The sequence below is a fragment of the Tiliqua scincoides genome, chromosome 3, assembly GCF_035046505.1.
Source record: "Tiliqua scincoides isolate rTilSci1 chromosome 3, rTilSci1.hap2, whole genome shotgun sequence".
NCBI classification, from domain to species: Eukaryota; Metazoa; Chordata; class Lepidosauria; order Squamata; family Scincidae; genus Tiliqua; species Tiliqua scincoides.
The window spans coordinates 65354950-65373138 of NC_089823.1; the positions used below are offsets into that span (position 1 = coordinate 65354950).

At 44.6% G+C, this 18189-nt stretch overlaps 1 protein-coding gene and 1 pseudogene across 5 annotated transcripts in view; both read left to right on the forward strand.

The window, feature by feature from the left end:
• PDE9A (phosphodiesterase 9A) overlaps nucleotides 1-18189 on the forward strand; it is a 92074-nt gene that overhangs the window by 7515 nt on the left and 66370 nt on the right. For all 5 annotated transcript variants that reach the window (XM_066620557.1, XM_066620555.1, XM_066620558.1 and 2 more), the window contains exons 3-5: nucleotides 12711-12781; nucleotides 16941-17018; nucleotides 17771-17814. In XM_066620557.1, coding sequence (XP_066476654.1) covers nucleotides 12711-12781; nucleotides 16941-17018; nucleotides 17771-17814 — 193 coding nt within the window. The remainder of the gene's footprint in view (nucleotides 1-12710; nucleotides 12782-16940; nucleotides 17019-17770; nucleotides 17815-18189) is intronic.
• On the forward strand, nucleotides 1145-1261 carry LOC136646915 (5S ribosomal RNA; annotated as a pseudogene).

The window sequence follows — 18189 nt, forward strand, 5'->3', positions numbered from 1 at the left end:
TTCCAAAAGTAGGTGCCTGCCTACTAATTTTTTGGAGGTGACTTGTGTGTAACATATATATGGGTTGGAGGGAGATCAGCAAACTTTTATTCTCCCTTCCAAGACTGTTTTAGTATGGCCTCAAGACTTGTAGAAGTTAACAAAGAAAAGGAATCTGTAATATAAATGAGACAAAAATGACATTGCACTCATAGTGGCTTCCCAGCTTTCAAAGTCCTTTTATGATGAGTAGAGGTGGCTGGTGTAAAGGTGACTTGCAAAACCAGAACAATCTTTTAAATTTATATTCCAACATATTTCATGTTCCTGTTGTCCCTTTTGTGGGTTGTTTGGTCATCTCTCTCCTTTGGGTATTAAATTATCTTTGAGGACTAATTTAGGATAAACTTTTTTCTTATCCTGTCTTCTTACAAAGTTTCATCTGCAGGTGTGTCACACAGAAGGGGCTTTTCAGGCAGATGTTATTGAACTGGAGTAGCTCTAAGGAGGGGCTGTGGTTCAGTGGAAGACCACTTAATTTGCATGCAGAAGTAAGGTTCTCAGGTTTAATCCCTGCTGTCTTCAGGTGAAGCAGAGAAAGATTCTTGGCTGAAACCCTGGAGAGCTACTGCCAGTCAATCTACTGACAAGATTGAGCTAGATGGCCCAATGGATGAACTCAGGATTAAGCAGCTTCCTATGTTTGTTTCCACACCAGTGGTCTTATATCACCCTTGCCATGCAATGGAACTGTCTGGGGAGCAGCTTCAATTTCGTGAGATAGCTTTGCTGCTAGTGGGAGGAGAGGGGAGCAGGCGCTCAAAGAGAATCACATCAAAAAATAAAGTCAATGATGTGGTATTCAAAAAGATGGAGACAGCGGGAGGAGGAACTTCTGACATCACTGACAATGATGAAGTATGAATTAGTAGTTCCCAGGAATGGTGGTTGTATCTAAGGGAGCACTCTCTGGATTCCATGCAAAAAATAAGAACTGTGCATTTCCCATGAAAAAAGTAGCATAGGCCAGAAAGGCCACCAGAGCCTTTGATCTTATGACCATGTGCTGCTCAAGTTAGGTAACTTTTTCTTCCTGCCTATCTCAGTCCAAGTGAGCTCATAATGCTTGTCAGTATCCTGTCTTGCTTGATTGCTTGAGATCTGTGGCAGCAACTGCTACCCTGCACATGTCTGATCTCGTCTGATCTTAGAAGCTAAGCAGGGTAAGGCCTGGTTAGTACTTGGATGGGAGACCGCCTGGGAATACCAGGTGCTGTAGGCTTACACCATAGTCTTTCAAGACTGAAGGTCGCCAACGATGTGGACACAGAATGAAGGTCACTGTGGGCAGGCTGGATCTCCATGGACACCAGACAGAGGAAGCTGCCCCATAACAAACCTGACCCTGGGTCCATCTAGTTCAGTATAGCTGACACTCACTGGCAGAGGTTCTCTGAGATTTCACACGGGTCTTTCCCACTCTCTATGAGCCCTTTTGCGTGCATCTCGTGCTCTGTACCCCTGAGCTCCACATCATTGTGTCCATAACACATAGAAGATAACTTTAAGAAGGGTTGGTGAAGGACAGCTCTGGAGAGAAGGGGACAAAGGATTTACCAGACACTGCCTGCAGGACCATGGATAGTTGCAAGACAGCTTGCTCCAACTATGGATGCTGGACCAAGCCTTTATAAACTGGTACAGTTTCTGATACCTTAATCAGATACTGCCCACCCACCCCTTGATAAGGAAGGACTCTTTAAAGAGATTTTCCTGAAACGTAGCACTTCTTCAGCACTCTGTGATTACTGATGGACTTTCCGGCATCTCAGAGAAGAGGAGCAGGTGAATGAGGGGTCCTGGGCACTTGGGGAGGGGGTTATCATGGGGCTTCAGCTGCCTGCTCAGGTGGTCTAGGCCAGTGGTCTCTAAAGTTTTAGGCCAGAGGGCCACATCAAATATCTGACATGGTGTCGAGGGCCAGAAAAATAAATAAATTTTAAATATAAAATATAAATAAATACATTAGAAAGCCTAAGGTCTTCAGACAGCCCAAAAAGTCACTTCTGGTCTTTCAGGAAAACCAGGAAGTGATATTTTTAGGCCTCTAGAAGGCATTCTGAGAGGAAGCATATGGCCTCCCTGGCCCTCAGAACACCCTCCAGACACAACTGGAGCACATATCTGGTCACATTTGGTTGAGTGGGCCAGAGGCTTGCAGGGGATCAGAGGCTTGCCATGGGCAGGATACAGGCTTGTTGCAGGCCGCATCTGGCCCCTGGGCCGGGGTTTGGAGACCCTTGGTCTAGGCTGCTAGGTCTGCTGGCATGGCTTCTTCCTTATTCTGCTCTTCTGCAGATTGGACTGCAGGTTTTACTGGAGAAAACAGATTATCTAATGCTGCATCTTCCAGGATGGTGTCCAGGTCTATGCTGGGGATTGGCTGAGGTGTTATCCTCTTCTCCAAGTCAGCATCTGACTTGGTGGAAAAGACCCTGACAGTCACAAAAGAAGCAGTAAGTTTTCATGCTCCCTTGCGCCTTGCGAAACAGGTTGAGAGCATGCAAAAACCACAACTTCTGGCCACGAAAATTAATTCATGTTACTTGTTTTCCTCACATACCTTTGAATCCAAGCAGAAACTGCAGTAGCCAGTTACAAACAGAGCAATGATATGCCCTGCTTTACCCTCAGAGCAATGATATGTCCTAATTGCTCTCAGATCATTAGTATAGTACACTTCAAACATACCACAAAAAGCCCTAATATCTAGTACTGTGGGAATCACTTTGATGCTGATGCATTGCATCAGAAATGGCCAAGTGGTGGCCTATATGCAGTCTCAGCTCGGGCCTGCAACTTGAGTTTGTCTGGCCACTGCAATTACCAGGTCTATGAGACTACAGAAACCTTACTGGCCTCTCCCTAAGCTTAGGGTAGACTTTAATTGCATAAGTCCTACCAAGCTCAGAGTAAGATAAGGGATATTTCTGCCCTCACAAAGCAATTCCACCTTGATATTGTCTTCTCCTATACTACTCATACCTAAAAAAGAGATCTTGGCTGGGGATTATCCTGTCTGCATGGAGCTGAGCTGAACCAGAACTTTATGAAGGGATCCCTGTGCCATTCTCCTAATTTATACAATTAGAAAGATAATGGTGTAATGTGCATGTGTATTTTAATCATTATTTTTGACTAAGATGGATGAGGTTTACAAAAAGCAGCATGTCAGCACGCCTGAGATTTTTTAAATCTTGGCGTTGATAGAGATATCTGTGTAGCTGTCAGCTCCTTATCACTAACAGAAAAGGGTATGAACTCCATTTCACAAAGACAAAACCTCTGGATCATTTCTTGATAGTTTTGCTGTACTTGGTGACATAACCCGAAAACAAAGAATTGTTGCGGATATGTTCCAAAATGTTCATTCAACCCCTCTTGCCATATACACAATCTCACATTTATTGTTCAAAAACCCTTCACACAACATTTTCTGAACTGCTGTTCTCCCTCCAGATCTGCTGGGAGAAAAGAACTCATAACAACCTGGTTTCGTCTCATGATTATTCTCTAAAGAACACGGGTATTACTGATAAACGTGGAAGGAAAGCTACCTGAAAAGACTCTGAAAACTCCAAAACAGAGACTTGCAATATAGATATTGTCCATTTCATTATCAGGAATGAAATTATATATGTGGGCTTGCTTGTAAAAAGGTGGGGGAGAGACAGATTCCATACTATTTAGTCAAGGTTCCTTCAGGGGTAAAGTAGGAGATTATTTTTCCACTTACACAAAAACATAATTGGAAGAATCCTGCCCTTCATCTTCCAAAAACTGTGGTTTCTGAAGGGAGCTCATTAAGTGAATTTTAAGTTATCCTTTGACTTGACCCCCACAGTGAGGCAAAATCCTTTGTATACTATTATTCCACCTATTTGAAAGAATTTCATTTCAAACCACAAGCCACAGCACTTCAGTGCATTACAACAGACATAAATTGGAGCACATCTGTGGATTACCACTGGGTCATACTATTTTTAAAAGACAGTATAAATGCATGGGTCAAGTTAGAGGATTGTTCACTGTCCAGCAACAATGGTATAATCCAATCAATTCCCAATTTAAAATGATCAAATTGCACATTACATGCACCTAAGCAGGTGTAACAGGAGTAAATATCTAATAACGGCAATGTAACAAACATGTTACATGGAATATCCATGACAAGAGCGCTTAGTGTTACTTACAGCGCAATCCTAACTTGTGCTGGAACAGGCAGGCCGGTCTGCACTGTATCTAGCGCAAGTTTGGGGCTGGTTGAGGCTCAACCCAGGGCAAGGGGAAAAATTCCCCTACCCCGGAGAGAGTCACAGCGGCCCAATGTGTCTACTCAGATCTGCACCACCAAAAGAGGTGGCGCAGATCCAAGCATAACAAAGCAACCTGAAGCCACTCTGTGCCGCTAGAAAATGGGGCTAGGATCAGGCATAACTGCTGGGTCCTAGCCCTGCCTCCTGCTCATCACCCGCCAACAGGCCCTACCACAGGTCCGCCCACCTCCTGCCCTCCCACCACGAAACTCCTCCTTCCCGCCTCCTTCCCGCCCTCTCCATGCACCCTCCCGACCCCTGTGCTGGCCGAACTCACCTGCTGCCACCGCAGCAGAGGCTGAATCTGGCTTCCGCAGGTCAGTGCACCTCCATGTACCAGTGTGGCTTACTCTGAGAGAGGTACAATTGTGCTTTATGGCACGTTTCTGACCTTCCTGGGCAAGTGACAGGGACTTGCGCTGGCCCATCGTGCACTTAGGATTGTGCCTTTATTTTTTGTAAAAGCAACCACAGGAACTCCCAATGCTGACTGATTTGGAGTGAGATCATTGCATATTCTCAGTCAGCTTCTAGTTGTGAAATGCAGTAGCATAGCTAGAGGGGGCACAAAACACTAATGTTTGCACAGCACCTCACCGTGGTATGCTCTAGCAGCCCAGAATAGATCTGAAGGAGAGGGGGAGGGACAACTTGTACACCACGGTGAGGTGCAAAACTTAGTGTTTTGCACCACCTGTAGCTATGCTATGCTACTAGCTACGCTACTGGTGAATTGACTTGGGGGAATTCATGTGGGGGTCAATGAAAGAGCAGATCTGTGCATGTGCTTTCCTTTAGCCCACAGCAACCCTCCTAGAGGTCTATTCTCAATTGATGATGCTTAGGTATCTTTTGGCAAGTACTGACCAGTCTTTGCATATACACTATATACTATACTATATACTATATATACACTACTTATGGGTCCTTATGTTTGGAGGAGAGTTTGGTGAACAGCTGGTCTGTTTAAACACACACACTCCTTTTCAGCAGTGACCTTTTCCTTTGCATCCTCAGTAATCCGAATGCAGATAGAGTGAGTTTGCAATAGGGTAAAAAAGCTGTTCTCCTAAAAATAGGATAAATGAAGGGGTTTTAAAACATCGTGATTAGTATGCATATACTTAGTCCATCTTCTCTCTCTCTTTGCCCCACCCACAATTCTGATTGTCTCATTATCACCAGCAAATCTGTGACTAAAGGTAGAAAGGGCTGTCTGTTCCTGGAGGAGTCAAAGAACAGCATAAAACATGCCTGTTGCTACCATTCCCACCTCCCCTGAAAGTTGTACCTTATAGAGGAGAGAATGTCAGCAAGCAAAGTTTGCAATGCAGGGATGAGAAAAGCTTCACTACCTGCAAAAATTTCCTCTTCTACGCAAAATTAGTATAGTTGGATCTCAGTATTACCAGACCACTTGCGGATACGAGGACCCACAGATAATAAAATCCACAGGTCAGCCCTCCCTGTACCTTCTGGACATGACTGGAAGAGTCTTCTGGTCATGTCTGGGAGGACTTCTGAGGCAGAAGGAGGCCTTCCGAGGCACAGGGCGGCCTTCCGTGTCCTCCCTGGGCCTCAGAAGGCCTACTGGAGGCCTCTGACAGGCACTTCAGGGTTTTGGCCGAAACTGGAAGTACCTTTTGGAGGCCTTCCAGAGGCCTTCTGAGGTGTGGCCTTGCGCAGCTTTCAAGCATGGTCACTGCAGGCATGTTCATACAGGTAGGGTGACAGAACAAGAAACCAAGAAGCTAAAGAGGACTTTCATCAGATATAGAAAAAGAAGCAACAACAAGCTTCAGACACAAGTTAGAGCTCTCTCTGTTGCCGCAGGCATTGAAAGCCTTTGTGACTATAATGTACACTGGTGTAGCTCTGCCGCATGGTGGGAGTTGGATCACAGTGAAGGCAGAGGTTAAATCCCTCTATCCCTGCTGCAGTCCCAGTTCAGATTAGTCCCAGCTCACTTTGTACACCGCTGGCCCATCCATGTAGGCACCTGATATGGGTTGTATCAGCGGCAGATTGCGAGGGGTCCAAGCAGATTAGGGGAAGCAGCGGATTTCACCCCAAGGCTGCCACCACCTGCTCCCTCCAACCTGCTGCCAATGCAAGACTCGAAAATCCGCTTCCCACTTGCCTGAGTGGCCCCAATCACACAAGAGGGTTATTGTCTAGTTTGACTCTTAAATGTCTGGAATTGGATTGAGATACATACAGGAGATTTTCTGCAGGAGTTTTCAATGGTTCGTCCAGCCTTTTGAAACAGGATGTAGTGTGGCTCAAAGTGAATGGAGAACTGGCTGCGCTGAATAGTGTGTTACGCTTTGCAACAGCTGTAAAGGACCTTAGGCTGCCAGTAGTTCTGGCAGTGTAAAGCCCTGTTAGGATTGGTCCGAAGATCACACTCACTAAAATACAACCACACGCACCAAGCTTCATATGCTGTAGTGTGAATTTATCAGCCCAATCCTATCCTCTTTTCTGTTGGCAAAAGTGAGAAGATGTTGGCGCTCCACCAGTTAGCACAGTGAGGGCACCAGTGCAATGGCTGCTCAATCTGTTCTCAAATCTGCGCCAGCTATATAGCTGGACCAAGTCTGAGGAGAGCCAGGAGGCAGGGTGGGCAGAAAAATGGATAAGATCCAGCACGTGTGACTGCTGCTGGATCCACCCCCTCCGTCACCTAACATGCCCTGTTACTCTCCCTCCCTGCCCATAATCCATCCCTGCTGCCAGCTTACTTGTACTTGCAGAGCCTCCCAGTGCAACTACCATGCCCTCTGCCTTTCACTGTTTGTGAAAACACTCACACCCCAAACCAGTTCTAGATGTGCTTGAAAAGAGAATTCATGTGTGGCCAGCTGCACCAGAATGAGGATGGAGAAAGCAAAGCAGTGTGGGTAGAATACAGTGATTTAAATTCTGACACGCAATTGGACGGGCATCTGCCGTGCATCCATAAATCTTGAACCAGCAAGCACATGGAAGTTTGCTTAGAAGTCCAATTCTCCTTAGCTGGATCAGGCATCAAGTTATTTCTTTCTTTATCTTGGTATGGTTGGAGCCTTGTTCTGATAATCATATAAGGGCTTCTTTGGGTTTTTTTGGTGATGCGGTTTTATTTAATCAGGAGATGAAAATGATGGCCAGGGTTCGCTATCACGTTTCAAAAGCTTCTAGAAGTTCAACCACAGGCAAATGGACAACAGGAGCAGCAGTATGGAAACTGTTAACGCTGGGATGAAGGAAGCAAGTTAACGAAACACAGATGTTGCAATGTTCTCAAGAGTCACGTGTCTTGTACATACCAATGAAACATTCCTATCTAGCTAAACACACCTTCTTGGAAACAAGAACCATTGCTTTGTCAGTCATATTCACTTTCTAAGATCATTTAGGTTGCCATTCTTAGCAAGGTCATATTATCATGAATCTGGGATGGGTTTTTAAACTTCTGTAATGTGCAATCCTGTTTACGGAAGCGGTGCCAAGTGCTTCCCTGCAATCATTTTCATAGCGAGCACTGAGCTTTCAAAGAAGTTGAAATGTTTCCCTGAAAGTATTTCCCTCTTATCTCCAGTACTTACAGCTGTTGTTTCTCCAGCCACTGCAGCTTCAATGTCTGGATGCTTCAACGATGCTTCAGGGCCATTCTCTTCCTGTTGCTCTGCTGCTTGAAGCAATCCTAGCCAAGCAGTGACCAAATTGTGAGCAGGGCCACTGAGAGCAGTGCTGACCCCACTGAAAAAGAAAATTGAGGGCCCCAGCAAGGGAGGCTGGCTAAAAATACACAATGTAATCAGGTCCCAGACCCCATTCCAGACCACTGGAATGTGAACCAGCTTCCCCCTTTCTTGTCAGCCCTGATTGTGAGGGTGTTGATGTTCATGAGAGGGCGCATGAAGTCCAATTAGAGTGAAGGCAGTGCTTTGTAGACTGGGCACATTGGTGATTGAGTGTATTGCCTCTTGACATAGTAAAATTCTTGCAAACTGACTAAACAAGAGAGCTGATCATGCCATGAATCGTCTTCTTTTAACCCAGTGCAGTTTGTAAGTGCTTTGCCACTGTAAATGAGGCAATTTGCAATGTATTGCAAAACCCCTTCCACCTCCAGTCAATTTGCAAGCGTTTTTCAGGCTTACAGCCCAATCCTACCTAAATCCCTCCTGCTGATACAGTCATGCCACAGAAGCATGGGCTGCATCCTGCGGGGGGGGGGGGAGTATTCCCAGAGGTCTCCTCTGGGTAAGGGAACATTTGTTCCCTTGCTTGGGGATAAGCCTTTGCTGTCCCTTTGGGTCTACTTGGATCAGAGCCAACTGTACCATGGCGCAGCATCCATGAGAACATGCTCAAATGCCCTACTCCCTTGTTCATGTGTTTTCTGAGCGCACTATTTTTCTGAGTACTGTACAGCAGTTGTCTGTAGTGACAGACACTGTTTTCCAGGAGAGAGATCTTGGGTGTCAAGTGTTCTTTATCGCTGGAGACAAACACTGTACTCAGGGTAGGCAGGAGAAATGACATTTTAAGAGCATGTCAGTGCAGGAGTGGGGTTTTCAGGCATGCTGTGCCTGGGATACCAAACACCTGCATAGTACCATTGCTTTCATGATTGACTTCCTTAGTAATTACCAAGTATAAGGTCTGTATCAGAAACCACTTAGCCCCTGTCACCGAATTACACTTTCTAGGGTTCTGGGGAGAGGAAATCTGCTGAATAGTAATAACACTGTATTCTACCTGGGGAGGAGATACAGGTTTGCCTTGTTATCCACTGATTTGGCATCTACTGATTTGACTCACCACTGATATCAGGGTCCACTTTTAAATGCCTTGTAATAAGGGGGGAAAAAATGCCAAAATCCCATTTCCTTCCTTCATGCTGCACTGCATGAAGTGCATTTCCTTCCTTCAACTACACTGGTTGCAAGCTTCTCAGAGTTAAAGATAGTTTAAAAGGCCCGCTACTGGGTTTCGTCCTCCTCCATTGTTGTCCCAGAATGCATTGGTATATAGAGCAAAAAACCTGGAAGTGGGTCTTTAAAGTTATTTTTCCACTGATACGGTATCCACTGATTTTTTTATCCACTGAGGGTTCTGGAACAGAACCCCAGTGGATATTGAGGCACAACCTGTACTGTTTATGCTTTTAATGCTGTTTTAATCTGCTGTGCCTAATTTTGTTGTTTTGTTATTGCTTTTGGTGTGATGCTATGCCCCTCTGAAGATATTTAAATAGAAAAATGACCTTTAAAATCCCCTTTTGTTTTCTGGCTGCTGCAATATTCTAGTCCCCTCCCCTTATTGTTTTATTGCACTTTTTATTGTACTTTTGCTTTTAATGAATTGACGCAAGCTGCATTTGATGCTCTTTGAGGAAACAGAGGGATATAGATTTTTAAAACACAAATAAGAGAGTAAAAAATATCTTAAATGTGCTGAAAATAGCAGAGATGAGACAAGAGGAATGTTTTCCAGGAGGGCTTTCTGGGGAGGCCATATTGGGAAAACCAAGGTACATAATGAACATCTGATTAGTAATTCTGAAAAGTAATTCTGCTTTTCTTATCCTGAAATGTGTATTCAAAAGCAGTGTGAGTTTTATCAATCAGGGAGTTCACTTGCAGAACCTCATGTTTAGAGAAGACCAACACACTTATTAAATTGTAAAATAGCATCAACATACATATAACAATAAAGTAATACATTCATTATGTGCCGTGGTTTTCCTTCACCATCCATCTCTTATTGCTTGGAAAGAGGGAGAAACATCTGCTCAATTTATTATGTCTCCCGATTTTTATCTTAATTAACCAGACTAACTATCTGACTTTCATTTGCTCCCAATTATATTGCCATATCCCACTTATCTTGCATTCATTCTGTTCAATGATAATTGATTTCAAGGCTCGATAGCCCAGCACATTTCAGAAGTTCATTCTAAGTTCAACTGCAATAACATCAGATTCTCATTTATTGCATTCATTAGCCAGTAGCCCTTCAGCCACATTCTCTCAGCCTGTCATTTTCCTCTAGCAGTTCCTCACAGAACAATTTGCTACAATGTTGTCTTGCGCTAAAATTTCAGGAAGGTCCAAATCTGACAGCCCAATCCTATCCTCCTCGATCAATGCAGCGATACCAAAATGGCTTGTGCTGCAGCCTGTGGGGGAGGAGCAGTTGTGGAGGTCTCCTCTGGGTAAGGGAACAGCCTCCATGCAGTGGAAGGTCTACGTGGACCTGTGCTAGTGAAATTGCTGGCACGGGTCTACAAGGACCCAGGCTGCGGGATCGGGTGCAGGGCGGGCAGGGCCTCCAAGAGGAATTCTATCAGGGGGTACAATGTCTCTTTGGGGCCCCTTTCCAAAGAGGGTGGGGTAAAACAGAGTGGGGGGGCAATGGGGGACACCACTTCTGCAGCAGCTGTAGCCCCGCAGCTGTGTCTCTGAACTCCCATCCATTGTAAGCAGATCCACAAGCCAAAGAGCTCCTGGAGCAGGCCAGCCTCCTCCCAGATGTGACACTGTTAAGGAATGTATGCATTCCTGAGCCTGGTGCATGTGGCTTCTGGCAGTAGTTGCTGCCATGTGCATCCCGTGTGGGCAGTGAGTCTGAGTGAGATTTTAAAATGTAAGACCCAGGAAATTTCTGGGCCCCCTTTCAGACCCTGGGCCCAGGTACAAATTACCCCCTTTACCCCCCTCTCCTAGGCCCTGAGGACGGGGGCAAGGGTTTGGCAGCCACTGCTGCAGCTGAACCCACCACCCTTCCCAGAGCCAATTGCCCTCCCATTTCACCCTTACCCCACCCCCATTGCTGCCTCTGAATGTGGCCATTGTGGAGAGGTGCCTCACAAATGTTCGCCAACCAACCCATGCTGATTCTGTGGCATCAGTTACGTTCAGAAAGATCAAGAGAAAAAACAGTTGGAAAGGAAAATGAGTGTAAGGTGTTGCTGATCCTGGATGCCTTGGATAGAGGGGGGGCAGTAGTCATACTAGCAGCAGTTAATGCTCTACACATGGACAGCAAGGTAACATAGCAGGCAAAGGATGTGTGAACAAGGTTCTAGTGCTCCGGTTTTCTAAAGGAGTTGTCCCACTATAAAATCCTATGGGATCCTATGGGAGTGAGCTAATCAAGGGATCCTTCTTTGCTAGTTGAGCACCTCCTGGTAGGTGCTGCTTTTGTCTTTTACATGCAGTTGAAATGTGATGGCCAGTTCAGGAGGTCTGTGGGCTTATTAACATGTCTCCTTCATTGAGTTTATTCATGGAGTTCGTGAGGACTCTTAGAGTTTGGGGATACTTCTTTTGTTTTATTAAACTTGTTTTTCCCAAAGTCAGCAGCCCTTAGGAGGTGGCTGTGGTCGCAAAGTACAATTGTGCTGTTCCAGCAGAATATTTGAATTTTGGAGCAAGCAATCACCATTAGCATTCAGGAGCAGGAAGAGCTCCATTTGAATCTGATCTAAAGTGGGGGGGGGGTTGATTACTGAACTAATCAACAATGTAGTTTTCTTGGCCTGTGGGTCTGAGGCCTTTTGCCATCAATCCAGTGAATAGCCATGTTACTGGCCTGGTCCAAGTTTCCATGGCAGGCATTCAACACCAGGTAGATATGTATAGATGCATGCTTCCTGCATACCTTGAAATAGAGTAAAAGGAAAATAAACCCACAGAAAGAAGTCTGCAACAGGTAAAGCATTCCTTACTAAACACCCTAATATTTATTGGAACTTGGAATGTTCGGGGATTGTCACTCCCGAATCGGCCTTTTCAGCCACACTAGACACTGTTCCAGAACCACCATTCAGAGTGCGATACCATAGTCTTTCGTGACTGAAGGTTGCCAACAATGTTGGAATGTTGCCTCTTTGTAGTTCTGGGGGAGGCATTTTGTATGTAGGTAAACCTATAGCTGGGGACTTAATTGGGGCTTTGAGGGATCCCATCTTGGTATGCTAAGATGGGAGCTGTTTTGTGAATACTTAGTAGCTGTACAGATACAGATTTAGATTATATACATATGGTATACAAATGCTATTCTGCTATAGGGTATAGCAAACTTATGAGTCTTTGGTCACCTTCATCTTCCTATTTATATGTTTTCTGTAAATATTTTGCTTTGGATTCTCCTCCTATTATTTATTCTTTTCCCTAATGGAAAATTCAGTAAAAGAAATTTCTTGGAAGAGGGAAGAATGGAATTAAAAAAAAATCCAACATCATAAAAATCAGATATCTCTATGTGAAAAACAATAATATAAATTAATACCATATTTACCAGACATCGATTAAAATTTCTATTCTGTTTTGTATTCATTGTTTTTGTTTTCTTTGGAAGGTGGCCTTCAGTAAATACTGTAACTCGAGAGATATTATGGATCTCTTCTGCATCGCAACTGGTTTACCAAGGTAAATATCTTTCCTGTTACAAATTTAATCTTTGTGTGTGTTAGTGACACCAAGGTTCTCATCTTTCTGTTTCTAAACAACTTAGTTCTCCTTTTCATAATTATGGAGAAAGTAAAAATATCAAAATGAAATGCTGAAAATAGTTTATAACTTTCTCACCTAACTGTTTAAAATGGGACAAAAAGTTCAAACTGTTGCTAACAACTGAGAGCCCAATCCTGAGCTTGGCACAGCAGCTTCATGCCGCCGTGCACTGTTGCAAACGTGCCATAAGGCACATCTGCGAGTCCTACCACCGGGCTACCGCCCATGCTAATCCAGTGCTAGCGCCAGTCGCTAGTCCCGGGCTAGTCCTGGCACTAGCCCCGGGCTAGCGCCAGTTGCGTGCCTGGCATCTGCTGCTCGGCAGCCTTAAGACCGCTGAGGCATGGCATGGTAAGCGAGGGCAGGGAGGGGGATGGGGAAGAGGCGTTCTGGGGAGAGGGGAGGCAGGCAGAGGGCGGAGACGGCAGGGCGGAGGCGTGATGGGGAGGTGGGGGCAGAGAGAGGGCGGGTGGGAGGCGTGCCGGGGACGAAAGTCCCCTTCTCCTGAGGTGCCGCCCACAACAGGCTGAGGTGTGCAGGATGCGGCGGCAGCCGCACACCCCGGACAGCTCAGGATTGTGCTGTAAATTGTCACTAGCATAAGACATTTACACTGCATAAAGACATGAATAGTAATGTCATAAAGCATGAGTTTTGAAAACTTGTGTTAACAATCCTGCAGTTTCATCATTCGCAACCCCAGTCAAGAACACCAGGATCACTTTGTTCCTGCATGGATCGTAGATGGCGTAAGCCAGTAGTGTACCAAGGGCAGAGGGGCAGTCTGCTCCGGGTGCACACCTTAAGGGTGCACCAGAATGCCTGTTGCTTCGATTCCAGGTAGACCTGGCTTTCCCTGGGGGATATCAAGGCAGAGGCGTGGTCTATCCATGGCTTCAAGCAGCCAAGGGCGATGTGGTGGGAGCAGTCCGCCCCAGGTACCAGTGGCACTAGGTATTGCAGTAAGCATTAGAAGTGTATCAATCTGCACACCTTTCGTTGCCTCCCCTCCCCAACATCTTTGAATCCTGTCAGCAATATTTAAAGAAGTGGGTCACAGGGTTCAATCCTCTTCTGTTAACATCAGAGGGACTTTACCATTGATTTTTTCTGGATGTAGTATGCACCCATAACTTCTGAGTATCCACTGAACTGAAATCTCTTGTGAAAATGAAGTGGCTCTTGGGACAGCTATGTTGGTTGTGTGGCTCCAGTCCCCACAGTCCTCCGCAGCAGAAGCCACAATCCGTTCCAACAGAATTTTCACTGATGGCACACTTGCGGCGCACTTGCCCTGATGGTCCATTCGCCTCCTTATAAATGAGTCAGACATCTTAAACTTATGAACATTATGTACAATGATAATAAATGACTAACAGTAATACAAATGACTAATGTTGTTGTTATAGAATCTAGGAGATAACTGGATTATTGAACACATTTGTAAGCCAAAGCATCTTTCTAATCATGTTCTTAAGACGTGTGCTGTTCACATTTGCAGCACGTAATCATCTCATGTTACCCGCTTATAAGGTGCATCCATATTAATCACAAAACAAGCAAGGCTGTGTGTTGTGCTGCCAATGCTTCTCCTGTCTGTTCTCCTCCCACTGAGGTAGGTTAGATGAGATCATCAGCCTTCCACGCTCTTGCCCTCAAGGTTCATTTAACAATCTATGCCATTCACAAACTGCTGAAAGAAATGCAGTCTAAACAGATTGTTCTCTTTAGTAGTCTAAAACCAATTCAGTCCTTTATTGCTTAATTTGTCAGAAGTGCCAGAACTCAACTTCCTGGCAACTCTAACCATTGACCCAGAAACTGTGTCCCTCTCCTAGATGCAGGTGTGCTGGCTGCAGCAAGAGGAAGTTAATAAACTCTCAGTGACGTTTGCTCCTCTCCCGAGAGCCTGCAGGTGCCATGCAAAGTAATCATTGTGCCTTCAAGGCCCAGCTGAAAGTAAATACAGAAACTGATTCTGTATTTCGAGCTCTGAAAAAGACCTGATGGGCACGCTATACGATCCCTTGCACAAAAGAGAGTATGCAGAAGTGGAGTCTGTTTCATATTTCAGTATATCCTTGTCTTCAAACTGTAGCCAAATGGGCTAGAGTGTGATGCAAATGTACTACAACAGTGTTTCTCAAACTGTGGGTCGCAAGCCAATTTCAGGTGGGTTCCCATTCATTTCAATATTTTATTTTTACTATATTAAACTTGATGCTCCCATGGTATATGACTGTATCTGGGGAAATGTTACAGATCCATACTTTTAACAGGCTTCTATGTATATGCTTTTAACAATGATAGTAAATGGGGCTTACTCCTGAGGGTAAGATCACAGCCTAGGTTTGTTAAAAATTTTCCTGCTTGATGATGCCGCTCCTGGTCATCACATCACTCCTGGCAGGTCCTGACAGATTCTCATCCTAAAAAGTGGATCCCAGTACTAAATGTGTGAGAACCACTGTACTACAGCACACCTTGTATGAACTGAGAGAAGAAAATAACCTGAATATTCATAGGGATATGAAAGATTACCTTAAGAAAGGTGGATTTTCCTTTTCTACTGGAAGAGAAATAATGGACGCAAGTTGCGACTGAAAAGATTAAGGGCCTCCCTATCCTATCAAACTTTCCTGCACGGCTGCAGCTGCAGTGTAGCCGTAAGGTAAGGGAACAAATGTTCCCATACCTTGAGGAGGCCTCTGTGAATGCCTCCCCACCACAGGATGCAGTGCACGCCCCATTGGCATGGCTGCACTGGCACTGGAAAATTGGATAGGATTGTGCCCTAAGGCTAGACAGTAGGTAGAACTTTATAATGAAAAGAACAGTGCCACATTGGCACAGGTACTTAACAAATGATCTGGCTGACCCAGATGGGAGGGGAATTTAATTATTATTTAAGCAACATAGAGCCTCAGACTTACGGATGTAACTTTCAGCAGCAGTCATTCATCTCTGAGAACTTAGGATTCAGGCCTAAGGCTGCGATGCTATACACATTCACCTGAGAATAAGCTAATTGAACACAATGGAACATACTGTTAGTAGACTTGCATAGGATTGTGCTCTATGATTAGGTGGAACAAGCAATATATTTTATTTAAAATATTTATATCCTGCCTTTCTGCCCATAAAATGGGATGTTCCAGGCAACTTGGTTGTACGATTTGCATAGGTTGATTCAAATCTCAAGGCAGAGGATTGACTGGAGAATCTCTTGAGGTCCCTTTCCATATGACTGATAATGTCCATCCAGTTGATGAGGGTGTGTGTAACCAAACAAAGATTTGAGTATGAAGTGGTAATTGTCTCACAACACCCTTCAGAAGCAAGTTGTCATGACAAGGAGGTGGTTTTCAACTTGAAAATGGCACACAAAATGTCCCCTTCATGTGTGCCCCAGTCCCGAGTAAGATCACCTCTCTCTCCATGTGGCTGATTTTAGTGAACAACAACAGTATTTATATACCGCTTTTCAACAAAAAGTTCACAAAGCGGTTTACAGAGAATATCAAATATCTAATGGCTCCCTGTCCCAAAAGGGCTCACAATCTAAAAAGATGCAAAGGAATACCAGCAAACAGCCACTAGAACAGACAGTGCTGGGGTGAGGTGGGCCAGTTACTCTCCCCCTGCTAAATAAAAGAGGAGCACCCACTTGAAAAAGTGCCTCTTACCCAGTTAGCAGGGCAGAGAGCTAACTGAAAAGGCAGAGCGTATGTTTAGAAGCAGGCCTAGAGAGCCTGTGTTGTTGGGCTCTTACAGACATTGGCCAGAGCAGAATTAAAAGTCACACCCTCTATTAGCAACCATTCCATCTGACTGCCTCAGACAGGGAGAAGTGAGACTGCAAGGTCTTCTCTATTGGCTCCACTTGCCATCAATCCGCCTCTCTCAAACCCATCTTCATCTGAAGTCTTCCTCAGTGAGACAACTTCATCCCTTGGCTGGAACCAATCACCCTGGCTCCATGTTTTCTTGAGGAGAAGTTTATACAAGAGCCTGAGGTGGTAGTCTGTCTGATTGAATAAACATAACTTTAACGTGATTTTTTCCCCCCCCCCAGGAATACAACCATTTCACTTTTCACCACAGATGATTGCATGGTATCCATTGATCCTACCATGCCAACAAACTCGGAAAGGTAGGTGAACTGTCTTTTATCTAAGGAAGGCCCAGAGGAATCGTGGTCCTCATCTACTGGATGTTGTACATGCCTGGCATTAAAAAGTGTGAAGTATAAGACAACAAAAACATTTTAAATATATATGTATTTAAAAATTGTATACATTACCAAAGCAATGGTGGTGGTGGGGGCGAGGGAAACATGGAAAGAAGTCAAGAATAGAGAAACACATTTCTCCATTCCTGTCATTTTCATCTAGGGATTTGCATTACCTTATATCCTTCAGTCCTCTGTCTACTCCAAGAAGCAAACCAAAACATAGTTCTGCACACAGACATTTTTGGAGGTGCGTACTCATTAGCGCATAGCTTCAGGCCCTTCTCGTCCCAAAGCTCCTTTTAATTTTCCCAGGCCTCTTTGTGGTCTGCTTTGGTTGTGTTGTTTTTCCCACCACAGCTGCTTATGCTCCAAGTCATCGTTTTCTTCACCACTCTCTTCCCAGTCTAATCCTTGGGGTTTCAGACACAGAGTGAGTCGCAGCGCTTAATGAATGGCTGCAGGACTGTATATTTTGTCAGCGTGGTTAGAACATAGCCAAGATCCTCAAAGTGTCCATTTGGAAGGGGATGCAGTCAGGAAGACAGATGTTCTTTTCTTTGGCTAAATATTGCGCATAACACGTTCAACAACCAGGCCTTCCTTCTGTGTTTCATGGTAGTGGCATCATTTGAAAATATATGCTGTATTTGTCCTTCTTTTGTCTCTTGCAGTACTCCATACAAAGTAATACCTGTGGCTACTGGGCAACAAACAGGTAAATTTCATTTGAGCCAGAATTTACTGTAGCAATTTCTCAAAGTTTGTCAATCTGTTTTTATATGGCTGTCTGAATAATATTTCACCTATATGGGATCAAGTTCAGAAACAATTAGGTGCCTTTCAATCAAAAGAACATAAGACATTTTGTGTATTGAAGACCTGTTGGTTTTAGGGAGATGAGTTTCAAACGACACATGGCTTCAGTCACATGCTTGCTCTTTTTTTTTTAATGTTAAATAGTAGGCAGATTAGACTCTTGTGGATTGGGATTATAGCAGAGAAGAAGAGTTTTAACCATACCATCCCAGTGTGATATCAACCCAGACTACTTCCTCCACCCATAACTCTCTCTCTCTCTCTCTCTCTCTCT